Here is a 12,461-nt window from a genome sequence, read left to right as displayed (position 1 = left end):
CTGTCAACAAACAAACGGAAGTGCAGCAGATCTGGGACGAGCGCAGAGTGGACGCGCTAACGCTGAACACACTCAGACACGCTCACAGACACTCCGAGATCCAATGGACAGAACCAGCAAACGGCAGAGTTTCGGAAGGTTGGTGCTCGTTTCTATATAAACCGGCGTGTTTTCGTTGAGTTTCCAGTGTAAACAAACTGACCGTTAGCCGCTAGCACGACTGACAGTCCGTCCACATCCACCTCAGCGTCTCTGACGATCATCAGACGCCGATGTTTAGCTGTGAAATCCCTCTCCAGTGACCTAACTCAGGTGTGTGTTGTGTTTCAGGTAACCTAGAGAGATATGCCCCACGAGAGCAGCGGTCAGCCGGACACGTTGATGCTGTACTGTCACTAGAGTTTCCTCACAGATGTCTGGGTCGGGGCTGATGGGTCGCGTGAGGTCGGCGTTCCGCAGGCGGACGGACAGCTGGCACCTCAGCGACACGGCGGCCTTTGACTTCTCCGACGAGCTGGAGGACGACGACATGCCCCGGTTCAGCCAGCTGAAGGTGGTGGTGTCCGGAGAGTCGGACGAGATTCCAGCCGCTCGCAACGGGACGACGGTCAGCACGCTGGTGGCGGACGACGACGACTCTCTGCTGGGCTCCTCATCCAGTCTGGGGAGCCCCGGGGCCACGGCCGACCCCTGCGACGGGTGCCGCAGGACCAGAGAGCGCGACAAGCGCAGGAAGGTGATGAGGAAGCTGGGCTTCGCCGCGGTGCTCTACTTCCTGTTCATGGTGGGCGAGCTGATAGGTGAGAATCGGTGTGAAGGTGAGGGTGTGCGGAGACCCGTGGGTCGTTCGGTTGAATCAGTGTTCTCTGTGTTTCAGGTGGATACGTGGCCAACAGTCTGGCCATCATGACGGACGCGCTGCACATGCTGACGGATCTCATCGGGATCGTGGTGTCGCTGCTGGCGCTCTGGCTCTCCGCCAAACCGCCGACACACAGATTCACCTTCGGCCTCCACCGGCTCGGTAATGGTCCGGTCTGGTCTCTCGGTGTCTCTGTCACGTGTGTGATGTCTCATCTGTGTCTCTTTCTCTGTGTGTTCAGAGGTTCTGTCCGCAGGCATCAGCGTGCTGCTCATCTACATCCTGACGGGTGTGTTGGTGAACGAAGCCGTGCAGAGAACCGTCCATCAGGACTTCACCATCGACGGAGACGTGATGCTGATCACAGCCGCGGTGGGCGTCGCCGTCAACCTGCTGTGAGTCTCAAACACGCCACACGTCACGCACATACATGCAGGACAGTTCTGAAAGTAAAAAGTCGGAGTTGGAAGATATAGACTCAAAATTCAGAATTGCGAGATATAAATTGGCTATAGTGACTTTCTCACAATTTTAAGTTTGCATCTCGCAATTCGACTGTGTTTCTGCCACTAAATAAAAAAAAGAAGGCTAATTCTGGTTTCTTAGCATTATCTCAGAATTCTGAAGCAAAGAACTGCAAAATATAAACTTGGATTGTGAAAACAAGTTAGAATTGCTCGAAATACTCGAAAATAAACTTGAAATTCTGTGAAAACAAATCAGAATTCTGTTTTGTTTTTACCACAAAATAAAAAACTTCAATTCTGAGAAAAAAAGAAAGAACTCAGAATTATGAGAAAAATAAACTTGAAGTTCTGAGTTGCAAGATAGAAGTTCTGACTTTCTCACAATTCTGAGTTGACGTCTCTGAGTTTTAGTTTTTGACACAAAATAGGTTAATGTGACTTTTCTCTCGCAATTATGACTTTTTTTTTCTGTTTTCAAGAAAACAAGAGTTGTGAGATATAAACTCAGACAAGCCTAAATTGTGAGATAAAAAGTTGCAATTACCTTAATTTATTATTTTGTGGCAGAAATGAGCTTGATCAGTGTAATGAGCTGGGATTCCTCTTCTCCGCGGTCAGATGTGTTCCTGCTTGTAAAACGTTTGCTCTTGAATATTCAAGTCTGTAGACACAAAAAAGATTGTCATTACTTACCTGTTCAGATGATTTGGTTATGTTGATGTGTGGGTTCTTTTTGTCATCTTGTTCTGTTGTCCTTACTGTCATCTTGTCCAGTCTCTTTCCAAACTTTGCTGTAAGAATTTAATAGAATACAGTTTCTAATCAGTTGAAAAACATGGTTAATTTTTATTTTAATCAGGTGAATGACGTCCTCTTTTATTCACTGAAGACAAACTTTATTGTGTCACATTCTGATTGTAAAGTTTGTGACTAGGCCGCTTTATTTTCTGATCAAAGTTTCAAAATTGGAAGTACGGATTTCCATCTTTCTAATAAAACTAAGACATTTTGTGACTTCTCATTCTCGTTCAAGGTCATGAATGTGCATGCCAAGTTTTGATCTATAGATGTGTTTTGGAAAGGCATCTGTGAACAAATCTGCTTGTGTAGATGTAACATTACATCCAAATACAGCTTTCCATAAATGACAGAAGTTTTCCAGAATGACAGATGACAAACAAGATGACACTTCAACATATACTGTAGATCTGGGCTAATGTAGAGCACCAATCAGTCAACTCTTATGACACAAATGGATCCTCATAGAAGGACACTCCTCAGGGTTGGTTATAGTTATTGTTAATGAGTCTAGAACTGTGATTAGTCACTGAAAAACCCAGCAGAACTGGTCTAGAACAGTGTCCTGAAGGAGCTTTGTGCTGCTCATCTGAAACTCTGCTATCTGTTTGAATCATGTGACTTTATGGCTGTGGCTTGTAAAGTGTTTTTGTTTGGGTTGAAAGTCCAGAGGAGCTGCTTATCGTTCACTCTTCAGGCTGAGTTGCTCTTATGTACCGTGTGTGTGTGTGTGTGTGTGTGTGTGTGTGTGTGTGTGTGTGTGTGTGTGTGTGTGTGTGTGTGTGTGTGTGTGTGTGTGTGTGTGTGTGTGTTTGTGTAGGATGGGCTTCCTCCTCAACCAGTCTGGCCATCTTCATTCACACGGCCACACCCACTCTCACGGGTCACCAGGGCGGAGTCAGGGGCGGGGTCAGGCTCAGGGTCAGCGGGGTCATGGCAGTCTGGCGGTGAGAGCGGCGTTCATCCACGCTCTGGGTGATCTGGTTCAGAGCGTCGGTGTGCTCATCGCTGCGTACATCGTCAGGTTTAAGGTACGACCTGTTGAGCTGTTTCTGTCTGTCACATGTCTGAAATGACTTTATGACGATAATAACATGCCTGTGTGTGTGTGTGTGTGTGTGTGTGTGTGTGTGTGTGTCAGCCGGAGTATAAGCTGGCCGATCCCATTTGTACATACCTGTTCTCCGTGTTGGTGCTGTTCAGCACATTCCAGATCATCAGAGACACCGGCATCATTCTCCTGGAGGGTGAGACATCTGACCGTCTGTCTGTCTGCCTGTCCATCCATCCACCTGTTTGTCTGTCTTGCTTTCTGTCTGTCTATCTTTTTGTCTGTATGTCCTAACTGTCTGTCCACCCGTCTCTCTGTCTGTTTTTTTTCCGTCTATCTGTCCATCTGTCCATCCGCCTGTCCATCAGTCTGTCCGCCTGTCCATCTTTCTGTCCATGCATCTGTGCGTCCATCTGTCTGTCTCTGTCTGTCTGTCTGTCAGTCAGTCTGTCTGTCTGTCTGTCTGTCTGTCCATCTGTTCGTCTTCAATCTCTCTGTCCATCTGTCTGTTTCTATCTGTTCGTCTGTCCGTCTGTCCATCCATTCATCTGTCTGTCTGTCCACCTGTCTGTCTCTGTCCATCTGTCTTTCTCTGTCTGTACATCTGTCTCTGTCTGTCCGTCAATCTGTCCATCCACCTGTCCGTCTGTCTCTCTGTCCATCTGTCTGTCTGTCTGTCTGTCTGTCTGTCTGTCTGTCTGTCTGTCTGTCTGTCTGTCTGTCCGCCTGTCTGTCTGTCTATCCATCTGTCTGTCTGTCTGTCTATCCGTCTGTCCGCCTGTCTGTCTGTCTGTCTGTCTGTCTGTCTGTCTGTCTGTCCGTCTGTCTGTCTGTCTGTCCGCCTGTCTGTCTGTCTCTCTGTCCATCTGTCTGTCTGTCTGTCTGTCTGTCTGTCTGTCTGTCTGTCTGTCTGTCTGTCTGTCTGTCTGTCTGTCTGTCCGCCTGTCTGTCTGTCTGTCTGTCTGTCCGCCTGTCTGTCTGTCTGTCTGTCTGTCTGTCCGCCTGTCTGTCTGTCTGTCTGTCTGTCCGCCTGTCTGTCTGTCTGTCTGTCTGTCTGTCTGTCTGTCTGTCTGTCTGTCTGTCTGTCTCTCTGTCTGTCTGTCTGTCTGTCTGTCTGTCTGTCTGTCTGTCTGTCTGTCCGCCTGTCTGTCTGTCTGTCTGTCTGTCCATCTGACTGTCCGTCCATCTGTCTGTCTGTCTGTCTGTCTGTCTGTCTGTCCGCCTGTCTGTCTGTCTATCCATCTGTCTGTCTGTCTGTCTATCCATCTGTCTGTCTGTCTGTCTGTCTGTCTGTCTGTCTGTCTGTCTGTCTGTCCGCCTGTCTGTCTGTCTATCCATCTGACTGTCCGTCCATCTGTCTGTCTGTCTGTCTGTCTGTCTGTCTGTCTGTCTCTCTGTCTGTCTGTCTGTCCGCCTGTCTGTCTGTCTATCCATCTGTCTGTCTGTCTGTCTATCCATCTGTCTGTCTGTCTGTCTGTCTGTCTGTCTGTCTGTCTGTCTGTCTGTCCGCCTGTCTGTCTGTCTATCCATCTGACTGTCCGTCCATCTGTCTGTCTGTCTGTCTGTCTGTCTGTCTGTCTGTCTGTCTGTCTGTCTGTCTGTCTGTCCGCCTGTCTGTCTGTCTATCCATCTGTCTGTCTGTCTGTCTGTCTATCCATCTGTCTGTCTGTCTGTCTGTCTGTCTGTCTGTCTGTCCGTCCGTCCGTCCGTCCGTCCGTCTGTCTGTCTGTCTGTCTATCCATCTGTCTGTCTGTCTGTCTGTCTGTCTGTCTGTCTGTCCGCCTGTCTGTCTGTCTATCCATCTGTCTATCTGACAGATGTCCACCATATTGCGTGTTGCAGGTGTTCCGCGTCATGTGGACGTGTCTAATATCAGAGCTGATCTGCTGAAGCTGCAGCATGTGGAGTGTGTGGAGGAGCTGAAGCTCTGGGCGCTGACGGCCGATAAAACCGCAGCCATCGTTCACCTCCAGCTCGGTGAGTCTCAGATCGCTAACAATAATCACAACTTAAGAGCGAGTGCTCATCCTTGTTTCACCACAACCTGAATATTCAATGTTTTTGACTCTGAAACAGCTTCCTTACACAAGTATCCAAGCCATCGTTACTAGTTCATGAACTGTTTAATGAATTCTTCTACTTTCTTTATGTACACAGTGTTGGGGATAACACATTACAAGTAATGCGGGCTACGTGATCTGATTTGTTTTCAAATAACTAGTGAAGTAGCACAGTACTTGTAAATTTACAACAAAATATCGGAGCTAATTTTTTAAATAAGTAAGTTACTTTATTTTCCCATTTATTAACTGACAGTTTTCATGTCGTTGTGTTGAAAGTAATCGGAAGTAAGTACAGGTCTGAAAGGGCCTTTCCAGTTGCCAAAAATATACCTTTTGGGCTTTTTGTTATTAAAAAACAAATAAGCAAACCCAGCCCGGGTGACAAATAGTAATGTAAAAGTGCATTACTTTCCCTAAGTGACAATTTATGGAGTAAAGCAATATTGTAATCAGTGTTGGTGAAAGTTACTTTTAAAAGTAATGCATTACAATATTGAGTTACTCCCTAAAAAAGTAACTAATTATGTTACTGCATTACTTTTTAAATCTGGGCAGGGCTTGCTTGTTTATTTTTAATATAAAAAGTTGTATTTTTGTCAAATGTAAAAGCCTTTTTACAGCAAAATTGACGTCTGTACAGTAGACCGCAGAGGAAAAAATGTCAACTCTTCAGGAACAAAAAATAAAACAAATGTTAGATTATCTTGAGTAATTTTTGCTTATTAGTATGGATGAATTGGATCATCGAAGGTCATCAGCAAAGACATCAGTTCATAAAATGGGATTAAATACAAAGGATTAAAAATAAAGGATATTTGTATTATTGAACATATTTAATTATCGCAGGTTTACGTTGAATTTCAGTGTTTTTATTCATTTTGAGGAATACTGTATCTGTTTTTTTTAGTGAGTGAGATTCAATTTCAATTCAAGTTTATTTGTATAGCACTTTTCACAATACAAATAGTTTCAAAGCAGCTGTACAAAAACAAAAACAAAAATTAGGCTACTACAATATATTTAGTAGCTTATTAGTGGTGACTACTGTATGTTAAGTCGATGTACATATGGTATGAGTATTAAAAACAGTAATGGTGTAATCAAACAGATGATGAACACTAATAGTAATGATTATGTGTTGCAATCAAACTTGTGGAGAAATGGTGTAGTGCTGTATGTTGTTTCAAGGCTGGCATCATCTCTTCTTCTGAATCCAGGCTGAATCTTGTGTAGATTCTAGTTACCACAGGATGTAAATCCCGTGGCAGAAACAGGAAAACAAATAGAGAAATAATTAGCGTAGCTGCTGTTCCAAAAAAGCAAAAATTATGTGTTTTGCCCAAGCTGAAGAATGTTGATGTGCATTTGATCAGATGTAACTGAAGTACAACGTTACGAGATAAATTATGTGAATGCTTGGCTAAAGAGATGAGTCTTTAATCTAGATTTAAACATACAGAGTGTGTCTGAACCCCGAACGCTATCAGTGAGATGAATTAATGCATGTTCACATTTATTCTAGAACTAAAGTCACATCTTACTCTTGACTTCTCTCAACATGGGGACAGGAGAGCTTTTAATCAATAAATGAGGGGGGAAAGTAACTGGCGTTACTTATTTGGAAAAGTAACTCAATTAAAAATGAATGCGTTACTTTACTAGTTACAAAACTTGTGTTACTTGTAATGCGTTACACCCAACACTGGTTGTAATGCGTTACTTTTAAAAGTATCTTTCCCCAAGACTAGATGTGCATACAGTACATAGGTGTAACTGTTCATAAGTTAACATCATGATATTAGACTAATGTTTTGCATCTGCCTCTGCTGTGTGTTTAGCGCCGGGGATTGTGGGTAACTGGGAGGAAGTGCAGTCAAACGCACGGCGGCTGCTGACGATGACACACGGCGTGACTCACTGCACGGTGCAGCTGCAGACGCAGAGACAGGGGGCGCCACAGTCCTGCACACACTGCCTCACACCCAGTGCCTGAACCCGCACCCGTCTGTCTCTCGCTGTCCCACTACACACACACACACACACACACACACACACACACACACACATGACGAGAGAGAGACAGGGAACTGAATATTGACCTCATTTTGATAAACCTTTAATACAGACGAGCAGGAGGACCAGACCCGCTCCATTTGAGTTTGTTTTCGGACTCGAGGAACGTCGACAGACGGAGGGACGCTGTTATGTTTGTGCGTCTGTGTGTTCTGGGGTGAATCTCATGAAAACACGTCCATTATCTTGAGCTGAATGAAGCCTGTTTTGTTATTTCAACCTTGACAGTATTTTAATCACAGTTAAGCACATGCTGGATTCTCATTGTAATAATGCAAAAAACACTAAAAAACAATGCATTTGGATATGCATTTGGTTTTGATTCTCATTACTGTAATTGGGTTCAAATCAGCATGATTAAAGGCAGTGCAACACATCCCTGATGAAGAGAACTGAGGAGGTGCTGAGTTTGCATGTGCAAAGAAGCAGGCTTTATTTGATGTGTCTGGTGAAATATGACCTGAACGTGTTCCTGACAGCTTTCATGAGATTCACATTCTGAGTGCTGACTGCACTGAAATCGTCATAACTCCTCATATCTCATCACATTTTGAACTCATTTAGCAACTGACAATCATAGTTTGATGGGACTGTAGTTCCACACGCGTCTCAGACGTTTAGAATCCTTGTGTGCCAACGTGATCCATTCACAAACTCAGAACAAAATGACACAAAATGTCCCTTTTATCTTTTTATTTGATTTCTTTTGCACATATAATTATTATTTAACCGTCAACGTCAGCAGTATTTGGCCATTATGCCTTTTTATTATTTTTATGGTTTTGTTGTTTTTTTTGTTTTATGTGTAACAAAATATCAGTAGTTTGCATCCGAGTGAAGGTTGGTCAGTGGTTTCTTTCTGTTTGCAGTATTGTTTAATGTGGGTCTGTGCGTCTGAGGGCATCAGGATGATCGATTTACACTGACGCTTGAAATAACTTGAAATAAATACATTTTAAATGCCTGTATTCAGTTTTCATTTGTGGTTTATCTCTAAATCATTCTGCAGGCAAAAAACATTATCTTTTTATTTACTTGGAGACATTATGAAGTTTGGGCGAAACTTAGCGTGTGTGTCCTGTTTGCTCTGTAATGATGTTTTCAAGGGTGGTGTTGTGATTTGATGACGTCTCAGTGAGATGGTCTCTTAGGAACAGAGGTGTGGATGCTGCTGTTGCTAGGTGATCATCTGAATGGACAGTGACTTTAGTTTGAGTTTAAGATCAGCGTCAAGGACCTGATGGAGGAGCTGGACGACAGTTTACTCACAGTAGAATGAGAATCAGGCTGAAAGTGATTTGAAGATTACATTTAAAGGAATAATACATCAAAAAGCACATCATGTAGATGAGTTTGTTTCTTCATCAGTTTTGGACAAGCGTGTTATTTCATCATTCACCAATTGATCCTCTGCAGTGAATGGGTGCTGTCAGAATGAGAGTCCAAACAGCTGATAAAAACATCACAATAATCCACACCACTCCAGTCCATCAGTTAACATCTGGAGAAGACAAAAGCTGAAACAAATCCAACATTAAGACATTTTGAATTAAAATATGAGTCCATAATCCATAATAACGCTTCCTCCAGTGAAAAAGTCCATCTCCTGTTGTCTCTCAAATCAAAATCCAGCCACATATTTGTTAAGAGCTGTTTTGAACGGTATACAGTGCTTGATCTGTGCAGATTTCTCTCCTGATTCAGACCAGACCACTTTTTCACTGGAGGAAGAGTTATTATGGATTATGGACTCAATGTATTTTAGTTAAAAACATCTTAATGATGGATTTGTTTCAGCTTTTGTCTTAAGATGTTAACCATCAGCTGTTTGGACTCATTCTGACGGCACCCATTCACTAAAGTGAGCAAGTGACGGAATGACACATTTCTACAAATCTGATTAAGATACAAACTCATCCTAATCCTAAAGTGTTCATTTCTGCATGATCCATTCCTCTACTAAACTAATCACTAAAATCACATTTAAAATTATACTAGTTTTTACAAACTTTTAAAGAGGAGCAACACATGAAATACAGCAGATAAAACACTTAACCTGACTCATTCATCTTCATGCTACATTTACAGACGTGTGGCGGTTAGTCGTTGGCTGTCAGTCTTCAGTTTTTTAGTTCTCCTTGTTGATTCAGAGCTCATCGTCAAACACTTCCTGATCACATGATGGGCGACATCATCACAAAACACAGAGTCACGTACACAGACAAACACACAGGACATGACAAGTCCTATCTAGTTCAGACGTATGGCTGGAGAATGTGGGTGGATGTGAATGTTCATCATGATGAAGCAAATTTCATGAAGTTGGGTTCATGTTTCAAACACAATATGAGCTGCGTTCATGATAAACACACACATGAAGCTCTGTAATGATCTGTGCTTTGTGTTTCTCAAACATGAATGGAACAAACATGAATACGGAAGCAGGATGTGCCCAGACGTTTGGAGACCTCAGCGGCGCTTCCTCTTCAATTAGATTACACATAATGACTTTCTGAACTGTCAACAGGTTTGATTTATTCTCTTATTGTTCTGGCTGAAGGAAACGCTGCCAGACGAGCCTCACTGGACGGATTAATAGCTAATCCGACGAATCCATCTGTAAATGAATGAATCCAAAAGGACTTAAACCTTCATAAAGTAAAACAACAGATACATTTTTAGTTCATAGCATTCATTTATTTAAGATCCAGTACACAGGTGATTTTCACAGTGCATGTTTACAATATAATCTAGTGTTCAGATAAACAATATCCCGATTACAACAGCATGAACATTCAGAATGAGAGAACAAGAGCAAATCATTTGGTCAGTTTCTTCACCAGCTCCAGCTCTTCCACTGGTTTCCACTGCTGGTTAATGGTTATGAGCTGAACGGAGACAGAAACAACCTGTTAATGCTTTTCTCTGGAGATTATCAGCTTTACATGAGCTTCCAGATGAAACTAAGGGTACTTTAAATGTCTAAAGTCAACAGGATGGTGTTCATCCTCAGAGCATCTCAAAGGTCATCACTATTCACTCCAAACTTATCTGATATTATTGCTGTTTACAATCTACATGCAGCATAAAGTATGAATAAAGAGTGTTTATTACCTTTTGTGGTTTTGATGGATCTAATGTCTCCCATGGCTCTGGATTACCCCTTTTGTTTAAACTATAAAATTCAAGAAATTTGAACTTTAGAAATCACCGTACAGCTTTTATGTGACCCTGGACCACAAAACCAGTCGTAAGGGTGAATTTTGTTCAATTTAAGTTTATACATCATCTGAAATCGAAAAATATTTGATTGAGATACGACTATTTGAAAATCTGGAATCTGAGGGGGCAGAAAAATCTAAATATTGAGAAAATCACCTTTTAAGTTGTCCAAAATGAAGTTCTTAGCAATGCATATTACTATTCAAAAATTAAGTTTTGATATATTTACGGTATAAATGTACAAAATATATTCACAGAACATGATCTATACTAATGATTTTTGCCACAAAAGAAACATTGATCATTTTGACCCATACAATGCATTTTTGGCTATTGCTACAAATAAACCTGTGCTACTTAAGACTGGTTTTGTGCTCCAGGGTCACATATTAACTTTTCAGCTGCATATCAGACTTGCTCAGGTAGTTTCATTTAATGTATGTTCAATTTAAAACTTCAATTTTCTCAACAATAACTTAGTTTAGAATAAAAAATAAAATAATAAAGAGATGAATAGAGATTAATAGAGATTAATAGCAAAAACGTATTAACTTATTAAACCCAGAAATGAAATAAATCATAATATTAAACCCATAATAATGATAAGTTTCTCACATGACGTCCGGTTTGGTCAGTAAGAAGTAAATGGAGGCTGTTGCTGCTCCAACTGCAGCAAATCCCACAAACCCGATCAAAGGAATTAACTATGACAACAATCAGTAAATAAACAATTAAACAGAGGCAGTATTATAATAATCCACAGCAGACTGATGAGAGTGATGATGATGATGCTGATGCAGTCTTCCTCACCTCCTTCTTCTTCTTAAGCAGTTGAAAAAATCCTCCATACATCTTTCACCTGATACACTGAGGTTTCCTAAAAAAGCTAAATTCAGAACATTCCATTCAGATCCAGTGAGAGTTTGAGTCACAGCAAATAAACAGCAAACATGAGAAAGTGAGTCGTGATGAAGACTGAAGATGAGAGAACAGACCTGCTGGAGTTAAGCTGTAGATGCAGCATCATTCTGACTGTACTGCTCTTATAACGCAAAGGAGACGCGTTTATTGGCACGTACACACACACACACACACACACACACACACACACACACACACACACACACACACACACACACACACACACACACACACACACACACACACACACACACACACACACGCGCACACACATATGATCTCACGCGCTTCTCCTTCAAACTGAAACTATGAGCGCATCTGTGCTTTCAGCGCCCTCTGCTGGACTCAATGACAATCTAACACACTAATTAAAACTCCATACATTCTTAGTGACTAGGTCTATAAACAATACATTATACAGGCCCTACACACTATGAATAATAAGTGGATTATATATATTATATACGAATATCTAAGCAAACGCGACAATTCTTATAGATGTGCATCTGACAATGTTTCCACAACAATGGCATTCAGTGATGAGTCGTGAAGGTCGTCACGAATCACAACATTCTATTTAGGTTTTGCTTAAGGGGCCTTGTGCCAAAATAAAGTGACAGCTGAAGGGATGATGTAAAGCCAATAGGTTTAAACTTCATGTTTTTGTCCCTAGAAAGACTAACAGCTTAAAGTCACAGCTTATATACTGAGACTGTGTGTGATGCTGTTTTTTCTGCTTGTAGTTCTGCTGCATAATAAATTTTATGCTCAGTGTCGGGCGGGAAACGTCCAAAACCGCAAGAAAATGAAGATGAAAAAAAAAAAAAACGTGTCAGAGTTTATAACGTTGTTTTGTATATGGTCAGAAACGTGCATGTGTCATTAGATTATTAATTAAAGGAGAACTCCGGTGTGATATTGACCTAAAGTGTATTGAATCATGATACCGAGTGTGAACGTACCTTGCATATTTCATCTCGTCTTATCCACTGCTGTCCGAAATC

General features: G+C 41.9%; 2 protein-coding genes across 2 annotated transcripts; one reads left to right on the top strand and one right to left on the bottom strand.

Annotated features, from left to right (window-relative positions):
- The first annotated feature begins 11 nt into the window (after nt 1-11).
- LOC141345556 (probable proton-coupled zinc antiporter SLC30A4) lies at nt 12-8,024 on the top strand. Its single transcript, XM_073850421.1, has 8 exons — nt 12-138; nt 331-800; nt 878-1,024; nt 1,104-1,257; nt 2,948-3,158; nt 3,269-3,374; nt 5,021-5,155; nt 7,080-8,024. Exons 2-8 carry the CDS (start codon nt 413-415, stop codon nt 7,232-7,234), a joined length of 1,296 nt encoding a protein of 431 aa, XP_073706522.1. The 5' UTR covers nt 12-138; nt 331-412; the 3' UTR covers nt 7,235-8,024.
- Nucleotides 8,025-10,015: 1,991 nt separating this feature from the next.
- Nucleotides 10,016-11,424, bottom strand: c11h15orf48 (chromosome 11 C15orf48 homolog). The gene is made up of 4 exons (XM_073849934.1): nt 11,347-11,424; nt 11,152-11,240; nt 10,429-10,489; nt 10,016-10,202 (listed from the first exon to the last, which is right to left on the bottom strand). Exons 1-4 carry the CDS (start codon nt 11,386-11,388, stop codon nt 10,134-10,136), a joined length of 261 nt encoding a protein of 86 aa, XP_073706035.1. The 5' UTR covers nt 11,389-11,424; the 3' UTR covers nt 10,016-10,133.
- Between the last annotated feature and the right edge of the window lie 1,037 nt (nt 11,425-12,461).

This window comes from Garra rufa, chromosome 11 (assembly GCF_049309525.1).
Source record: "Garra rufa chromosome 11, GarRuf1.0, whole genome shotgun sequence".
NCBI classification, from domain to species: Eukaryota; Metazoa; Chordata; class Actinopteri; order Cypriniformes; family Cyprinidae; genus Garra; species Garra rufa.
The sequence above is the reverse complement of the archived record's forward strand: the minus strand, read 5'-3'. Positions and strand labels throughout refer to the sequence as shown.

Coding starts and splice junctions, on each gene's coding strand:
- LOC141345556 (XM_073850421.1), top strand. CDS start 413: ATGTCTGGGTCGGGGCTGATGGGTCGCGTGAGGTCGGCGTTCCGCAGG. Junction 1,025..1,103: donor CTTCGGCCTCCACCGGCTCG/GTAATGGTCCGG, acceptor CTGTGTGTTCAG/AGGTTCTGTCCGCAGGCATC. Junction 1,258..2,947: donor GGCGTCGCCGTCAACCTGCT/GTGAGTCTCAAA, acceptor GTGTTTGTGTAG/GATGGGCTTCCTCCTCAACC.
- c11h15orf48 (XM_073849934.1), bottom strand. CDS start 11,388: ATGTATGGAGGATTTTTTCAACTGCTTAAGAAGAAGAAGGAG. Junction 11,241..11,346: donor TGCTTAAGAAGAAGAAGGAG/GTGAGGAAGACT, acceptor TTGTTGTCATAG/TTAATTCCTTTGATCGGGTT. Junction 10,490..11,151: donor CTGACCAAACCGGACGTCAT/GTGAGAAACTTA, acceptor TGAATTTTATAG/TTTAAACAAAAGGGGTAATC.